Source organism: Salvia hispanica, chromosome 6 (assembly GCF_029641045.1).
Source record: "Salvia hispanica isolate PSC_SH4W2 chromosome 6, Shi_PSC_v1, whole genome shotgun sequence".
NCBI lineage: Eukaryota > Viridiplantae > Streptophyta > Magnoliopsida > Lamiales > Lamiaceae > Salvia > Salvia hispanica.
In genome coordinates, this window is record NC_142697.1 from 34,300,502 (window position 1) to 34,319,623 (window position 19,122).

The 19,122-nt window shown below is 39.7% G+C and overlaps 1 protein-coding gene across 1 annotated transcript; it reads left to right on the forward strand.

Moving 5' to 3' along the window:
• Positions 1–1,587: 1,587 nt before the first annotated feature.
• On the forward strand, positions 1,588–2,715 carry LOC125199518 (F-box protein CPR1-like). Its single transcript, XM_089061580.1, has 2 exons — positions 1,588–1,927; positions 2,162–2,715. The coding sequence occupies exons 1-2, from the start codon at positions 1,588–1,590 to the stop codon at positions 2,713–2,715; spliced, it is 894 nt and encodes a 297-aa protein (XP_088917706.1).
• The last annotated feature ends 16,407 nt before the right edge of the window (positions 2,716–19,122 follow it).

Sequence of the window (19,122 nt, forward strand, 5' to 3'; positions counted from 1 at the left end):
TAACACATTATTTATAGTATTATACTTCTTCCGTCCCATTCGATGACGTATTTTGCTTTTTTGAATGTCTCGTTTTAATTGAAACATTTCCTAAAAAGGAAACTATTACCTCAGCTTGTTTCTCTTACTTTATTATCTTTACACTAAATTCACAAAACAAAATTATAATCATGTGCCGATTATGAAATGTTTCACTAGAATTAGCGGAGGAAGCATGTCATGATGATCCATTTACTTTATCTATCTCACGTACGTTATAAATTATCTCTTCTACTTCTTGAACCTTGAGGCCTATTCTATTGATGTTGGAGTATGTACTATGTTTCTAATTCTTATTCATAGTCTACTCTCTGAATAACCGTGCAATTTAATGTCAATACAATTTGTGGAATACAATCTATTTATCTTTATAAAGAGGATTGTTTAATGGGTTACTGTACGAATTCAAAATTAGGAAAGTAAATCAACTTAAAAATCAACAAGAAATAAATCTTCAAATATGAGAAGTAATTCTGAGATAATATATGCTAGTGAAAATAATTTTACGAGATAATGGACATCCCAATCTTAATCTCTATAAGGATTTGACTTCAATGTTTTGTTGTGATCTTGTCGGAGTAGTATATAGTATATCATGGATGTTATCTATAAATGACAAAACACATCTAGAAGTCCTTGGACTAATATATTTTGTTTCATTGGTCATTCTATTAATTTTTGTTTCATTTCATTATGTTCTTTTACAATTTTTTGTTTCATAAGCCTTTATACAATACACTTTAATTTAAGAGGATTTTATACTTTTATATTTAATTTGTTTCAATCTTTATTTCACAGACTATAATTTATTAAACTTTTTTGTGTTAATTAGATTATATATTTATTTTTCTCCTATTATTTTGATGATGAAAAGAAATTTAGCTATAGTTCATACGATGATGAAAAGAAATTTAGCTTTTATTTTGTACTTATAGACGTGTTTGCTTTGGGGATAACTCATCCGAAGATGAGATTGCTAACTTGTTGATGAATATATGGAGACGAGAAATCGTAAAGAAAAGAATATGTGATTAGCAAAAGTGAGAATTATAGGACTGAGTTTTATGAAGTAGTTTGACCAATCTGATTTTGGGGTGAGTTCTCTCTCTTTTACTATTCTAGCAAGACGAGAACTATTTTGGGGATCGAAATGTTTGGCAATGCTAATTCAGTCCTTCATACCTCGAGTTTTCTCTCCCTCGCGAGTTTTGGAATGGAGAATGTTACCGAATCATGAGTAAGCTTAATTGAAAAAGTGAGTAATTGAACCAAAAACGTCGCCGTTTTATGGCATCATAGTCCATGAGGTGTTTCCGCGACAACAGAGATCCACGATAGATGATGACGTGGAGTTTAATATTTTAAAACTCCACGTATTAAATAGTAATAACATAAAATGACGTCGTTTTAATTTTCACCTAAAAAATAAAGTTTCTTTTTTGCATTTAAGAATTTAAAAATAAAAAATAAGACAGTATAAAAGGTGATGCATAGAACCCTAATTCATCTTTTTCTCCCCTTTGTCTGAACGGCAGAATTCTACCAAAAATGGAGCTTGAATTCTTCACAAATCTATCATCAGATAAGCCAATCAACATCCTAAATCTGCCATCAGATATGACAATCAACATCCTATCGCGGCTCTCTACCCGAGAAATTGCAATCAGCAAATGCGTTTGCAAACCATGGCTCAATCTGATCGAGTCCAACGACATCGTCAAATCCAAAATCAAAACCGCATCTGCCCTAGTTCATTACACGCTCTCAGCTCAATGCACGATTTTCGAAATTGAAGACGAAGACGAAGCTGATTTGGAGATCCATGATCTTCACTACCATCCACTAACTGATTTGGTGATCCCTCACCCAAACAGATCACCAATGGAAGGTACCACTGCTAATGACTTGCTTCTTCTCTATCCATCAATAACAAAAGGTATTCCTCTTTACATATGCAATCCGATGACTCGTGAATATGCTGAGCTCTCTTACCCTCTTTATATCCCCGAGCGTGAGTTAAAATTTGGATTCGGTGTGAGCAAATTAAGTGGGGAGTATAAGGTGGTCTGCATCAATGCGGACAATGGTTTCAACACTCACTATGTATACACCCTCGGAATAGGGAAATGGAGGCGCATTGAAGCCGGGGCTGCTTCTGGTTACAAATTTTGGACTGAACCTCTTTTATGTAATCACAACCTCCATTGGGCGGTTATAGATTTGTGGTATAACAATTCTATTTGTGGTTTTGATGTTGAAACAGAACGTTTTAGCGTCTTCTCTTTTCCTGCTAATGGATATGGATATGGGGATTTGTGTGTTTTGAGGGACCACTTGTGTTATTGTTACACTTTTGATGATGATTTTATCATATGGATGATGAAGGAATACCAAGTTGAAGAATCTTGGACTATAGAATACAAGTTGGGTCCAATAATTTGTGATTTTGATTGGGATTTTATGCTTGTCGAACCATTCAAAGTTTTCAAAGATGGTGACATTTTGATGTTGCTAGACAAAGGTCGTTTCATCTACTATTCCAACAAGACAGGAACTTTTGAATTTGTGGATATGTTTAAGGATTTAGAGGCGACGGATTTTGTCACTCCCTTGATTCTCAATCCTAGCCTTAACTCACTCAAAAATTTTGGATTTAAAAATGTGATATCCCTTTAGTTCAGAATTTTAGTCTACATTTGTGTGTTCGTGTCTAAGGTTTCTTTGTTGTGTATATTTTGTGTTCTAAGGTGTCTTTGTAGTTTAGTGTTTAGGTTTACCCATATTGTGTCAATCCAACACACACTATATGTCTAGCCTAGCTAGCTAGCATATAGTTTTGACTTATTGTCTATGATCTCATTGTAGTTCATAATGTTAATCTACATGAAGCACTTCGTCACATTACAAGTGCTTGACCATGAAGAAATGAGAAAAAGTGTTTGAGCTAAAGTTTCTCTCTCATTGAGTAAGGACTCAAATTTGGATTGATGGGCCAGGATGCTAGTGGTTTGGCAAATATCAGTTGAAGGTGGTGAATTATATGTCGGCATGTTGTGTTGTAATATCGTTTGAGGTGGTAAATCACCATGGCTTGTGATAGATTATAGTCCGCAACCCATCAGTTCGTCGAATTAACAAGAGGTTCGTGGAGGATGAGAAGATCAAGGATGATGAGATTTGCTAGACTCTCATGCTTATTTAATTTTCATTATTAACTTCGCAATATCTTTTGTTAAGGAAGTTATAAGGATGATGAGATTTGCAAGACCTTCCTGAATATTATGTACTATTACTTTTCATTAATAGCTTTGCAGTATGTTTTACTCCCCCCGTCCTGAAAATTATGAACTATTTCCTTTTTAGTCCGCTTTTGAAAAATATGAACTTTCTAATTTTGGAAACTTCTATGTCTCTAATGAGATGTGACCCATCCTCCACTAGCACTACTTTAAAAACTTTTTCTTTCTCTCTCTCTCTTATTTTTCCAATTATGCATTTAAACCCGTGCCGAAGCAAATATTCATACTTTTTAGGACATACGGTGTATTAAGTAATAAGGATTTAATGTGATGGCCTAATAAGTTTAAGCTATTATGTACACTTCTATAGAAGGATAGACTTGGAGGTTAGGAGGGGCATTTTGGAAAGTACATTTGTAATCGGGGCAAACCGTAGGCCTTAAAGAGAGGATTATTTGGCATTTTCGGAGGATTGTGTTAGGCCTCTCTGATGACTTCTTATTTGAGTTAAATTCTAGTTCTTATTTTCCAACTTTGCTATACCTCAATTAGTCTTGCGTCAACCGCCTTTACTCTATATCAGATTGGGGTTTGGCAGAAGAACTTTATAACTTTCCAAAAATTGAAGATACAGATCATGAAATCGAATTTCAATTCTTTTTGTACAGATATCAATTGGTAGAACCCTCGATGAAAGAAAGAAATGTTGTGCATGAATCACTCACATATTCTTGTGAATTAAATGTATCCGCGGGCAATCAAAATATTTTCTATCGGCTGGTTTTCCATATATATGGAATATCAACCTGCCCCCGAATCACCCCATCTGTCCTCCTGAGGATAGGTTTGGTTTCATTAAAGCCCTATTCGCATCATTATGTTCAATAAAAGGAATGAGGGAAGCTTCAATAGAAAATTATTGGAAGGGAAATATACTTCAAAGATGAAACGCAACTCCTTTGGAAATATTACCAGAATGGTATTTCTTTCCTGTATTTCAAATACTTCAAATATTGACTACACCCCTAAGTGTTCGTCGTACTCTTACCGAGTAACATGCAAGTTCCAAGGCATCTTCTTTGAGTTAAATTCTAGTTCTTATTTTCCAATTTTGCTATGTCTAAGTTGGTTTTGTGTCAACCGCTTTTACTCCATATCAGTTGGTGCGGTGAATGTGGATCTAGGCATAATGAACACTCGCAACACTGAACAATGACTTGATGGATGAGATCAAGCTAGTGATCTTCATAATCCCTTGAGATTATTTTCATTATTATGAAGATTGTTGAAGATTACTTTCAATTTGAGGACTTGTTTCCCTATTTATTTTCTTTCCTAGAACGGAGTTTGTAGGAGTCCTATAAATAGCTTCTCTTTTCTTGGGACGAGTAAATGAATTTAAATTTTTAGGTCGCGCCACAAAGGACTGGAACCTGGCTGAGGCATTAACCTCTCTGCCTCTTGGCCAACTAACACACACAATAGCTTCTCTTAATATTAGCTAGATACCTCAAAAATAAAGTGTATAGGATGGTATAAACAGTAGGCTTCAGTGAGGGAAATATTAGGCCTCTTCGGAGGATTGTCTTAGGTTTATTTTCAGGATTGTTCTTTTGAGTTTTAGTTGCAGTTATTGAACAAGTTATTGCGTCCAGTTTTTCTCTATGTTCGTTGTTTCTTTTGTTGAATTGTCTTTACTCCATATCAATGGTTACGGTGAGCGATGGATTCTACTCGCTCTTTTGAAGCATACTTGAATGACATGCTATTGTGCGTGGAAGGATTGGAGAAGGCAGTGTCGGAGCTAAATGCCAGGTTCAATACCATGAATAACAAGTTTGATCCTAGTGTTGGCGATTCGTGCACCACACACTTATACAACATGATCTATCTGGAGGATGTTCAACATTCATCACACTTCAACAACACTGACATTAATACCCTTTATTTAAAATTAAAATATAATTAACTTGACATTATTTCAATCGCTAAATCTATCTTAGTGTAACTATACAAATTATGATCTGAGTTTATCATTAGTACACTCCACATTGCCAACGAATGGGGCTTCAAATTTTAAAATATATTTCTTCAATCCCATTTTAGAAGTCTCGGCTTACTACTTTTGGGTGTCCCACTTTAGGATTCCCAAGTGAGACATTCCATTTTTAGACATAACAATTACCCTTCACTTTTCAATTATTTACCGGCCATGCCATCAAAGCAAAAAACAAAAATAATTGAATAATAAGTAAAAGTAAAAATAAAAATAAAAAGTGATGAGAAGAAGCCCTAATTCCTAAGAGTATCCACAGTTGGAGGGCCGCGGCCCTTGGCCCGAAGTCGCCCCCCCCCCACTACTGGGGCGGAAGGGAGGCGCGGCTAGGGGGTGGATGAGAGAGAGGCGAGCTAGCCCTTGGGCACGAGGCGCGGCTCGCCACTGCACAGGCTTAGAGCCGCGACCCTTGGGCTTCCGAATTTTTTATTTTATTTAAAAAAAAATTTCAATTTTTTTTTTGAAATTCATCATTTTCCTCCATTTTTTTCACCCCAACCCAAACTCCACTCTTTCCAATTGATTTCAATTTACTTTCAAAATATGGATTCCGACGATGAAAGTTTCCACCAAGCGATCGATCAGGAGTTCGATGAACTAGTTGCAGCGGTGCAAGGTGAAGCTGCCGAGGAGGAGGCGGCGGCGGCGGCGGCAGCAATCCCTCAGCCGATCTATCGTCGACGGTATATCAACCGTGACCATGCCGGGGCCGACCAGCGGTTGATGGAAGACTACTTGTACCGTGGAGATTTTTCGTCGATGATTCAGAATGTCGCAACAACTCTTCATCCATATAGCGATGTGTTTGTCTCAACGGTACAGGTGCTCCACCTTGCGACATGATGCCACCGGTCGACCCGGATTGTTGACATATCAGAAGTGTACCGTGGCAATTAGGCAGCTTGTCTATGCCGGGCCAGCTGGCATGTTCGACGAATATCTACAAATGGGCGAAACGACTGCCCTTAAGACGCTGAGACTGTTTTGTAAGGGTATCAAAGATATCTTCAAGGGGGAGTACCTACGGAAACCAACGACCGTTGAATGCCAGAGAGACTGATAGATATGCATGGGACTGTGCATCATTTTCCAGGGATGTTTTCGCCCAACGCATATTCACACTTTAGCCCAAATACCAGTAGCCCAAGTTAATTAATAATGATCCAAAACTTGGTAAAATTTCCTACTCCAGATTCTAACTTGAAGAATGAAACGGATTCCCTCTTCCTCAATTTCATTTCTCTATCCCCAAATCAACAACCCTAAATTAGAACCCTCCAACTCTCTCTTCTTCTCGGCGTCCGAAACTTGCACCGGAGCATCACTGTCTCGTCTCCAGCCACCTGGCTGCCCCTCCATCTCCCTCTCCTTCCTCATCACTCCTCGGCGGTGATTCACCGCCAGTCTCTGGCTCCGTCTCTCGGCGACACCGTGCCGGAACAGCAGTCGACGATTCCACCTCTTCGTTTCCTCTTACTACTCGTCGATCTGCAGCGCTCGGCAAAGCTGCTGTCCGAGAGCTTGGAAGCTGCGCGTTGCTGCCTCCCGTCGCCGTCGCCGACTTCTCAGACCAGCGCTGCTGCCGCCTCTCCCATCCTCTTCTTCTCCGTCGAATTCACATCGTCCTGACGGATTTTCTGAGCTCCTTTGCTCGCGGTCGGCCACAGCCGCCGTCGCCGGACAGCCCTTCGGTTGTCGGCCAAAAGGTAAGTCTTCTGTCTTATAGCCTATTTCCCTTTTATTTACTTCGGTTCTTAGTAATTGTAAGTCAGTTTCTGCTCTTAAACATGAGTTTCGTAGCTGAGGTAAATTGTGAAAATCTGTTGGGCGAGAAAAGGCCTAAGCTTGTTGTTCTTGTGCGTACTATGGTGTGCATTAGAAATGAAATAAAGCTTTAGATTTTCTTATCCTAAGCATGACATTTTAAACGAGGCAGAGGGTGTGCAAGTGCTTTACTGTAGTCTTCCATTTATTCCCCTTGTGCTTGGTTTCTACATGAGCATGAAATGAGGGTGTTGTGGACCTACCTGCTGTGGTGATGAAACTGGAAGAGAAATTGATGTGCTCTTGCTAGCTTAGTCCACTCACTGCCCTTTCATAACTGCCCCTTTCACAAAGCTCACTCTCTCACTATTGCTGGAAAAATCTTATGGTGTATAGGAGAGTGTTCATAGGTGGTGTGGAGGGGAATTTATAGGCAGAGTGTGTACTCGTGAGGCCTTAATTGGAGCTGTTGTATTACTTTGTTCTCTTCTTGCAGCAAATCCTCTTCATTATGATTCTGCAGCAAACTTTTAAATTTGGCTCCATATGGGTACCTAGTACTTAGCTAATAACTCCCATTGTTTGATTGTGGCCAGTACATATGCAAGAATGCAGTGCTGCTATATGGTGTGAAGACTTGCAGGATTTGACTTGCTCACTTTGGTGAGTCCTTGGTCTACTATTGTTAAAGAAGGGTTGTTTCTTTCCTTCTGATAGTACTTCTTTAATTTCTCTTGTTCCTTAGCCATCAAAACATGTTATCTGGTAGGTGAGGGAATGGCTTGGCTCCCACGTTGTTGTCCGAGACATAGGCTCGCTGCCCTGGGCTTCGAAGTGGCTGATCTTCTAGTTATTGGGCCGAGCATAAAATAATTTGGGCTCAAGAGAAATTAGACATAACCCAACACTTGTACTTTACCATTATGGACTTGATTGCTTATTTGGACTTCAATTCTAAATGAGTAATGAGTCACTATTTATCCCTTTTCTGTCCCCCTCTTCTTATTTCCCACCCCTAGTCACAGTTTCCCGGCTTTGCTATCCTTAGTAAAGTGCGGTCGTGACAGAGTGGTATCAGAGCAGTTTCTTTGATGCTCTGAACCCAAGAGTCTCTTTCAGATACCAGTCTAGACTTGTTGTACTAGACTATCTAATTAGTCAATAAACTCTCAACATTCCCACCAATCGTGCTCAACGAGGAAAAAGGTAATTTGTTCATTCTTTTAAAAGCGAAGTAGATATGTTCAAAAGGTTTGGAAAGAGAAAACTAAAGGGACTGACGGTCAAATGAACGGGTCCGGTATGAAAATATGAGATTTTAGATAAATAGGTCATGAGTTTTATGAGGCATCAAGTGAAAAAAATGAGACTTTAGAGAAAGATGAGCTTTATCGAGTAGATACTCGGAAGAAAAGAGAGTTGAGAGTGTGAGTTATAAAGAAATTGATAATTTGTTCCATTCAAGAAAGAGTTGAAAACTTTTAGAACGAAAATGATGTTTTTCTTTATCGAGTAAAGGGAAGAATTGATGTGCCTTTATTAAGTGAAGACTTTAAATGATAAAGGAAGAAGTGACTTTTGTTTTTAATAAAAGTAGTGAAATGTGAAAGTGGAATAAAAGAAATTCTTTGCAAAAACAATGTACAGAAAGGAAGATTGTTCTTTATCAAGAAAAGTTGAAAACTTTTTGAAAGAATGTGTCTCTTGTTAGAGTTTGTATACTAGAAATCACGTTTCGAGTAAAACTCTTATTTTATATTCCAAGGAATAAAACAGATTATTTTTGTCATAATGATGTTATGTTTTACATTTAATGGATGTTAATTGCATGTTTAAATGTATAAGTTAACTTATAAAAGTCTAAGTCTTTGTTTTAGTAGACCGCGGTCAGTCCTAAACAAAGAAAAAGATGAATTTCACAACCTAGATGGAATTAGACTATCTATCGTGAAAGGTTGCAATATCAGTCCGCATATTTCTAAGCCTTACTGAAATAAGATGACATTGGTGTGGTATAGCACTGAACGGATCTAACAGCAAGACTTGTTCTTAGGCTATCTACTGAAAGACGAGGTCTTGATAAATATTTGTTTCTTAATCAATGTAGGTTAGCATTGAGCATACGGTATTGATTATGCATTACTTTGATTTATCAAATGGTGTGGGTTTTTCGTAACCTAATGATCCTGATCTATTGGGTAGTGGTGATCAATATCTAGCGGTGCTAGGGTTGCTATTATATTGAATCGTGCACAAGGTGAGTCTCGTTTGATAATGTCCTCAAGAGGAGCGCAATATAAGGTTTTATTATTCGGAACCTAGCTAGTTGGAGTTTGATTACTCTATGAATAATAAATAAGCGTTTCATGCTAAGTCCACTCTTGGATTTAATAAGAAGTTAATTAATTAAGTCCATACCAGACATTAATTAATTAATTGACATTTTTATCTTACGCGCGGGAAATGAAAGTTAAAACGGAAACCCGGATTACTTATAATTTCGGATTTGGATGGGGAGAGTTCAATATTACTTCTGTAGTGGCTGCTCGTAATTTCCAATTAAAGCTTATATTAAATTGTGGGTTCAATTTAATTAGTAAAAAGTAAATTGGATGAGCCCATATCCAAAACCTTCGATGGATCCATGTCTGGGCCCAAAAGGAACTTAATATATATAGGAGAATAAAGGAGACAGAAAATATAAGTCCATATACTACAATTTTCGTCCCTCTCTACATAGAGGAGTTCGAAATTTTCCTCTATTCCTTGAATAGGATTTGTTCTGTCTTCTTTATTTAAGTCCTAGTATTCTGGTGAGATCAGCCCACACTGATATTGGAGTACAGTTCGGGAACCAGAGAGAAGATCCGTGGTCTAGTATTCAAAGCATCACGTGGAGAAGCTGCTAGCCATCTTCAATTCTTTGGAGAATTAATTAGGTATTATTTCTGCTCCGTAGAAAAAGCATGTTTTAGGTTTCTATATTCTTAAAGCATGATTAATTCAAGTTATGAGCATGATACATGTGAGAATTACGCGAATAGATTTTTTCTAAATAATCTGCTAAATAGATCTGATTATTATGTGATATAATTGTTAAATTATGTTAATCTGACGCACCGCTTCCGCTGCAAGTTCCTTCATCTCTTCGAGTCAGCTCATGAATCACACTGCATGTAAGGGAACATTTGAAAATTTGAAGTTGTTATGCTTCCTTTTAGAACACAGTATGGACTTGAAGATACAAGAACAATTAGTAACATTTTTCGCTTTTCCGAGCTATAATAAGAAAAGAATGCGTGCGATCTTAAAGAAGTTAATCATGAGAAAACCGTTTGAGCTGGGAATGAATGATATTTCCAGAAAATGACATGAACTAGATATATCTCTCCTATGTCCTAACAAAAGTGAACAATCTAGGTTGACCACAATCCTTGGTGACAATCTAGTCATAACAAAAGATAGTATTTTCGATTCAACCGAACGATGTATCCGTACATTGTCAGAGAATATAATTTCGATCTAGTTAAAGAAATTTTAGTCATGTGAAAAAAAAGAAGATAAGTAACGTGTTTCAAGAATGATCGTTATGACGTGTCGAGGGCACTATGGAGCCATGATTTTCAACTATGGTCGTCAGACATAGTTGTGAAGTAAACCCAGTTCCCAAGATTTTCTTTACCCTGCTCAAAAGCGACAAAAGACGATGAACGTCCTTGTTGATTACAAAAATAATTTTAGCCAACAATTTTTACCTCCAACCAGCAAAGTGGTGATTTTTTTTTTTTACTTCTTCCCATATAGTGCCATGTATAGTGGCGTATAAATGGTCGTCTGATTATTATTGTTATATGCGAATGTATTTTAAGGGGCAAGATAAATTCTCACTTGTTTCCTCTATCATACACGATTGCTCTTTGTATAGCCTCCTGGGTTTGAAGTGTTCTTTCTGATTGCTCGTCTGTTGCTGAGTGAAATGTCGTGCTAAAATTTAGTTTAGTGCCTAGTTCCTTCTGAAAGTTTTTCAAAGATTCGAGGTGTTCCTCGGTTCTGAATTCGATGCGATGGTCAATGATTACCCAAATAACAATAACTCCTTATTTGATTTAGGACAAATATATCCCAAAGTCCTTTGTTAGACCTTTTCCACAAATGTGAGGAAACTTCTTTTCGTACCATCCCACCATATTTCTCTTTGATATCATTGATACATCTTGGTGCTTTCAGGGTGGCTGGTGTAAGAGTTATCGTGTGTCTTACTCATTATTTTGTTTCTAAGCTCATTGTTTTCTAGCACACATAATTTTCCTTCAAGGTGAAGACATTATATGCTCCTTCCCTAAAGAATTTTAGGTCAACTATTCACACCTTTGCCCAAATATTTTTAAATATATATTTTTCGGGTAACATCTTGACTTGGTGATTCATAATACCTGCTCGTTTGATGCAGACCTTGAATGACTCATGTGTATAAGCAGTCACGACAAGTCTCTTTATATTTTATATCAAGTCGTGTCCTATTAATATAAAATGAACTTGCCCTTATATTTTGGACACCCGTGATTGATTACAGTTTCCCCTTGATTCATTTGGGGTGAAAGCAATATTATGACTCTATGAATTCCTACTACCATATTCTATTCCAAGACCTATGGCTCTCTGAATGATCATATTTCTATGATGATTGTTCTCTTTTAAGCTTGATATATTCTTTCAAGACCTATACTTCACATGTTTGTATTTTTAAATACAGATTGATTGCAAACTCTTTTATTGTATGAGTAGTTTAAACGAGTTTTCATCATTATGAGTTTGTCTCCTTAAATTTCCTATAAGCCTTGATAAATTACTGATGTGGCTTCGTGTCACGAGATGGTTTACTAAAGTCCATCACCACTTCTGAGCAATTGTTTGCTTTTCATATCCACTTGCGACTAATCATTCAGTCGCGATGTTAAAGATATCATCGAATAATACTTAGAACTCTTCAATATAACTTCTCCTGGAGATTATATAGTTGGCACCAACTATGGAATCTTATATCCTCATTTTTTTTTTCACATCTTCTTCCATCAAGGAATCTCCTAATAAGAAAATTCTCAAACTTTGAGAGTATAGTTAAGACCTTTGCATCTTCTTCTCTTCTTAACTTGAGTGGATGTGACGAGTCTAACCGTACATAGTTTTCCACGCTTCTTGAAAACTTATTCGTACAATCTACCAATGAGAGCCTAACGCGAAGTTGGTAAAAGATTAATGTTAACACCAAACTCGGTAAATGAACTGTTTGAGTTTGACATCTGAAAGAGCCTGAATAAGTGTCGTGTGTTTTGTAAATAATATCAGACTTCTCAGATCCAGAGAATCCACTAGATCACAAGGTCTAGGAACTCAGAGGATCATTGAAACCTTTGGTCGTTGGGCACACAATCTTTTCCTGCTTTTAAAAACCCTCAACCCACTGTACTAAAAGGATTAGTATAAGGAAGTAGGGATCGAATCCCACAGAGATGGAGGCGTAAGTAAACATGCAAGAGGATCTGGACACTGTTTTTGGCTGCTGCCACGCATTTTTGGGGTTAAGACTTAACTACTAGACTGGGGAAATAAAATGCTCTATTCTAACAGCTAGATCTAGGCAAAAATAACAGAAACATGCATGACAATAAAATAAGATGCACTCAAGATCACTTTCCTACGAAAACAATTACCAGACCTAATGAATAACTTCCTAAAATTAACCTAGGCAGAGAAAAAACAGATTGTGGGGACCATTTCCCAAATTGGCAAGATACGAATGAAAAGCTGCAAATTAACTAACTAAGGGCTCAACCAACAAATAACTTCATCTTCTCTAACGATCCTTGATCACGAAATACAGAGGAAAAACAGAGCAAGCTATGAAACGAAACAGATCAAGCTAAATTAAACCATTTAACTACGATTAATCACTTAAATTAAAGCAGATCTACTATCGCTAGACGAGGTAAATGAGAAAACAGAAACTAAATATCAAAACCATGTAGAAATGAACAGATCCAAACACTGGACGCTTCATCCGCTCCGGATCCAAAACATCCATAACAAACCAATGTAATTCCCATCTACGATCACACATATTCAACCAGATTCGAACGATCAACTACGATCTCCGCACAATTCAACTCAAAACTCCGATCAATCGCTAAACGCATCCAAAGTAAGCAGAAAAACAGCAATGACATGAAACGAAACCATAGCAGCGAATTCCATAGCAAAATAGGTGCAAATCCAACAGTGATTCAACAAAACAAGCCGAGCTTCAAACAACGAAGTCTCGGGAAATCCAGAAAGACACTAAAACAGAAATTAAATTGTATCTTCGCCTCCGTAGAGACGGTGTTACACAACTCCGATGAAACTATGAACCGTCAAATCCCCAAACTGATCCCCCAAGTGTGTGTGTAGAGTGTGAGAAAGATGAGCTAAGAGCTAAAAGATGATGGATGATGATCTTCATGTAAGCCGCGTGCTCTTATTTATAAGGAGTGGAGATTCTAGATTCTTCCTTGTAATCCCCATTCTGCCCTTTTCTTGGATGCTCCTTCGTTTGGTAAACTCCTTCTCTTTTCTGCTCACTTTCTCTGCCAGCTTCCTTCTCCAGGTAATTTTCTCCTTCTTCTGGGATCTAGCATTATCTCTACACACCTGGCTTATAAAACCTTGTTAGATCCGGGAAATTATAGAATTTAACCCCATAACCAATGCATGAAATTAGCCTTATCAAACTGCTCACACTTAAACCATACTTGTCCTCAAGTATAATGACAAGAAAAAGAAATAAGACGAATTTCAATGCATGGTTATTTTGAGACCGACCCCCTAAGACACTTAGACACCCAGACCTAGACACACTACTGATATAAAAGGAAGAAAAATAAACACTTAAGAAAACAAAACGCATATGCATGAATTAGCTAAGACTTTTAAGCAGCCGTCCCCACAAGATTAAGGTCAATCCAATAGTTTACACTCTCCAAATCCTCCCCTTCCCTTCGTCCACCTAGTCGATTTGTCAGTTTGTCCAGATAGCCTTTAGCCTTACCAGTTGTTGGATTCACTCGATCACTCATTCCTCACGAGGGATGTTAGGATCAATCACTCTATGTTATTTTATGCCACTGATGCCTTGGGTTATGAGAATTTCTCCTTCTACCTCCTATCTTATTTTCTCTGTTTTTTTCCCTGTCCAGCTTATACCTCCTTGTTTTCCTGAACTTCGTCCAGCTTATACCTCCTCATTTTCCTGGACTTCGTCCAGCTTATACCACCAAAACATGATTTTTTTTCCTCCTCTGGACTTCGTCCAGCATATACCTCCAGATATATTTTTTTTCTTTTCTCCCACTATTTTCTCCTTCCTAAATTCTTCGCCCTAAGCATCAGGTGGCAGCCCCTTTTTACATGTCAGCACTCAGTATTTAGGTTTATAACTTACTTATATTACGGGGATTCACAACTAGGTCAGCTAAGACACCTTCAATCGTCCTTACTTCTTCCAAATCGATTTCAGCTTATTAAGGAAAGAGGCCTCAAAGTTATAGTGCATCCTATCTTCAATTACTCTCGCTAAGGGAATCTTGCCTTATTACCTTTACCAGTTCATGCTTAAAACACACAATCCTAGAAAAAAAAACTAACTCTTAGACCTAATTACTCTTACACATGCTGAGCACAAATTCCACTAACTCCCTCCCCCCTCCCACTTCACTCCAGCTTGTCTCAAAGCCATCCCAGTGAAGGGGGGAAATAGGAAAGTTGGTGCACACAATCAAACAAAAACATAGAAAACAAACACATATGAAACATATGTAGAAAACTTATCACACTTAGACCGGGCACCGGGCTAAGTGGGAGAAACAGATATACACAAAGAAAATAACATGTGAAACATAAACATAAACTTCTCACACTTAGACCAAGGATTGGGCTAAGTGGGAGAGTGCACAAAACATCAATCATAACATGCTCAGCAAAATTAAAACACAAAAATACGAGAATAAAGAAAATAAAATAAATGAAATGTAAAATTTATTTGGTCAATGGGGGAGGGTATCAATTCTGAGTCTGGCCCCCTCGGGAGCCAGACTTGGGTGGTACGTCGGGGCGGTTCAACTTCACTTTCTTTTTGGACGGCGACGTTGGCTCTCCTTCCTCAGCTGTCACTGGTTGCTTCACTATCGGCTTCCTCACAGACATAGATGCTTGGGATTTTGACAACCATGGGGCTACCAAAGGCTTAGACGGGGGCGGGGGCCGCTGGAGGGTTGAGCTGCCTTGACCTGGCTGCGTGATTACACTGCTAGGTCCAGGAGGCAACTTCTGCTGGGCCCGGGAGAAATTCTGCTCAAGCCACTCGGCCATCTTTTTCATCAACCTGACCGCATCAGACATCCTTTCGTTCTGGGCTGATGATCTTTCGGCCAGGACCTCAATGCTACCCCTGATGGCCTGCAACTCCTTTCGGGCTCCTCCAAGCTCCTCTCTCATCACTACCATCTCTTTCCGCAGCTCCTCGACATCTGCGCTCACAACACCCTCCACCAGGTCCGGCTCCCTCTTCACCTTGTCCACATTCACCCCCACGTCATAAAAAATATTCCACACTCAACTTCATTATGAAATTACGTTGAATGTAGGCACCCAGCAGATGGCAAGTGTACATGTGGCTGGAAGGGTTGGTAGCCATTTGGTGGGTTTAGGGTGGCAGGCTTGGGCTAACCAGTAGCCGAGGTGGACCTTAATTCTGTTTGACATGCACCATGTGAAGTATAGCTCGGTGGTGGTAAGGGCGGAGCTCGCGGTTCCCATCAGATTATACCCAATATATTCCTGCGTGAATTGTAAGAGATGGTTTGTGATGTGTAGGCCTTTTGAGATACTCGTCTTGAACTTTCCACTCCGTCCATGTGTGATCGACTCCCATGCTGTCTGTGGTGTAAATCCTAGGGTATGTTTTGGTGGCCCAAACGTTCTGTCGTTCCACATCCCTTCATCATCCTCAGCTTTCGTAAATAATCCCATGCGCAGGGACCATTCTCTGATACTCATCTCATGCTCGATGTTGAATAGGCGGAAGGAGATCGAATCTGCATCCGGGTCAGTGGTTGCCTTGAACTTGAAAGTTGAGAAGAATTCCCTCGCTGCAATGAGTGGTACCTCCTGGTCACTATGGTTCAGCAACCATTCGAAGCCAATGTCCTTAATAAAGGACAAGAATTCCTCTTCTGACTCAATTTGTTCCAAAGACGTTAGATCAAAGCGTTTCCCAGACCTAGCCAACTTGCCCACCGCACTCCTGTCTTTGTATGTTTGGGCTTTCTTGGGGTCATCAAATTTCGCCATGGATCCCAGTAGTTTTTTCGTGATCCAAATCTCCGTTCGCTCAAAATTTGGCACCTCTTCTTCATCCGGCTCTTCCTCTGACTCGATATCTACTGCCGGACTACCAGAACCAGAACCGACTTGTCCCTTAGTGTAGGGAACCTTGATTTGTGCGAGGAGTGGTGATTCTTCCTCCCTGATGGAAGCAACTCTCTTTGATTTCCTGGGTTGAGGAGTGGTCACGTGCTTTCCTTTGCGCTTTCGCTCCATTGCTAAGCGGCTTCCTTCTGCCTCTTCACTCTCTTCCTCGGACCCAGGAATTTCTTCCTTCTGTGCACCTCCCGCATCCGGGGCAAGGAATCCCGGTTCTTGGGTTTGGTCGATATCGTCAACCTCGTTCAGCAGGCTCCTTCTTGTTCTTCTTCTAAACTCCTTTCGCTTAACTGGTGAGTCCTCCTTCTCCGGCACATCGTTCAGATCTACAATTACTTTCAGCCCTTCCTCCTTGGGCTCCTGTGTTTCAGCAATGACGGGGTTCTCTTCCCCCACAACCTTTTCAGGGATTTCTCCCTCAGCAAATATAGACGGGGTTCCCCCCACAGTATCCTTCGGAGTTTCCTCCTCAACAAACAAACTTGGGGTTGCCCCCACAACAGATTCAAATGGGGTCCCCCCCTCAACATACAGATTTGGGGTCATCCCCTCGGTACTCCTTGGGGTTTTATCCCACAATAGATTTTAAAACAGGGGTTTCCCCCTCAACAGACTTTTCCACAGAAATTTTACCTTCCCTCGCGTCCTCATTTCCAAAATCGTTCACCGTTATTCCGTCAAGCTCCTCAGAAAAACCACTAACGCCCTCCTGCTCCATCTCAAGTCCACCAACGCCCTCGTGCTCTTCTATGTTGGGGCTCGGCCCAGTTTCTGCATGTGGTTGATCTTGGGTAGACTCTTCAATTGAGGCTTGGGCTTTTGTCGAGTGTGGAATTGAGGGTTGGGTTGTTGTATCCTTAGGAATTGTTGGCGGTTGTTTCGCTGTGGCTGCGGCTCCGGCAGATTTCCCTTTGTGCATCGCCGAAAAAAGGGCAAATATTCTTCTGGCCTCCTCCTTGCTGCCAAATTTTTCCTCCGATTCCCTCAAGAATGCTGCCACTTTAGGGTCTTCAGTGTTAGTGGGCTCTGGACCTGAAGCCAATCTCCACTCGGTTCGTATATCATGCATCAGAAAAGTTGCTTGCACGAGAACCGGTGGGTGCGCGGCCAGTTCCGCCTGCGCTTGAGATGAATTGCTAGATTTCAGGAAGACTAAGGTAAAATGTGGGTTAGGGTTAGAGAGAAATTGGGTATTGAGAAAGAGTATTTGGGAGAGATGAGAGAGAGAATGTCGGTTGGAATTTTGATTTGAAAGGAAAAAGAAAACTATTTTTTTGATTTTCTTATATAAGGCATGCGAACGGTTGCAGGGTGATGTAAGCAACCGTACGCCTCCTCAAAAGGCGGATTTTGAAATTTGAAAAGCAACCGAATTCTCTCCAAAAGTTTTGCTTCAAGATTTTGCCTCCCCTATGCAATTCTCAATACGACGCAAAAATAAAGGTGAAACACCAAAGTCCCAAGTCGAGGATTATGAATGACAACAATTTCCCTAAGGAGCTTGGTGTTTCGAAAATATTTTTGGAAGATTAATTTTTTTCTTTGTTTGGATTTTTTTTATTTTAGAAAAAGTGATTAAACTATTTACATCTGCAGATGAGTATTCTCAAGATCCCCTAGGTCAGTGCACAGATAAAATTTTGTTCCCATTTTACCTGAACTAGGAATTCGTTGAGAACAATCATTTGCCTGACCAGTTAGGCAACAATTACGGATACATGCAGTGGCACTTCCTCCACTACATGCAATTCCGAATTATCCCTAAATACTTTTACCTGATGTCCATTGACCAGGAAGGGAACAATATTTGGGGCGCTTCCTTGAATTTCCACTGCTCCATTTGCTCGAAGGCCGACGATGGTGTACGAGCCTATCCACTTGGATTTCAGCTTCCAGGCATTAGCTTAAGGCGAGATTGAAAAAGAAGTACTTTCTGCCCAACTCGTAGTTCCTTGACCCGAAGGTTCCTGTTATGCCAAAGCTTTGTTCTCTCCTTATACCACATTGCTGAATCAAATGCTTCCAACCTTAGTTCCTCCAGCTCCTGTAGTTGCAGCTTCCTTTCTTCTTCACAGGCCAACGCCTTCATATTCATCTCCTTTATGGCCCAATATGCCTTGTGTTCCACTTCCACGGGCAGATGGCACATTTTCCAAACACCAATCTATAAGGTGACATTCCAATTGGTATCTTATAAGCGGTCCTATAGGCCCACAGACCATCATCAAGGCGCTTACTCCAATCTTTCCTCGTAATATTCACCGTCTTCTCCAGAATGCTCTTGATTTCTCAGTTCGAGACTTCGGCTTGACCACTTGACTTGGGGGTGATATGGGGTAGACAACCGATGGTGGACACCGCATTTCCTCATCAATGCCTCTATGGTGCGGTTGTAAAAGTGTGTTCCCTGGTCTGAGACTATAGCTCTACGCACTCCATACCTATTGAAAATATTTGCCTTCAGAAACTTTGCAACTTCTTTTGATTCACAGGTGGGTGTAGCCTTCG

Bases quoted from the DNA above. Each gene is read 5' to 3' on its own strand.
- LOC125199518 (XM_089061580.1), top strand. From the start codon at position 1,588: ATGGAGCTTGAATTCTTCACAAATCTATCATCAGATAAGCCAATCAAC. The intron at 1,928-2,161 runs GTACCACTGCTA...CCCTCGGAATAG, and splicing joins AAACAGATCACCAATGGAAG to GGAAATGGAGGCGCATTGAA.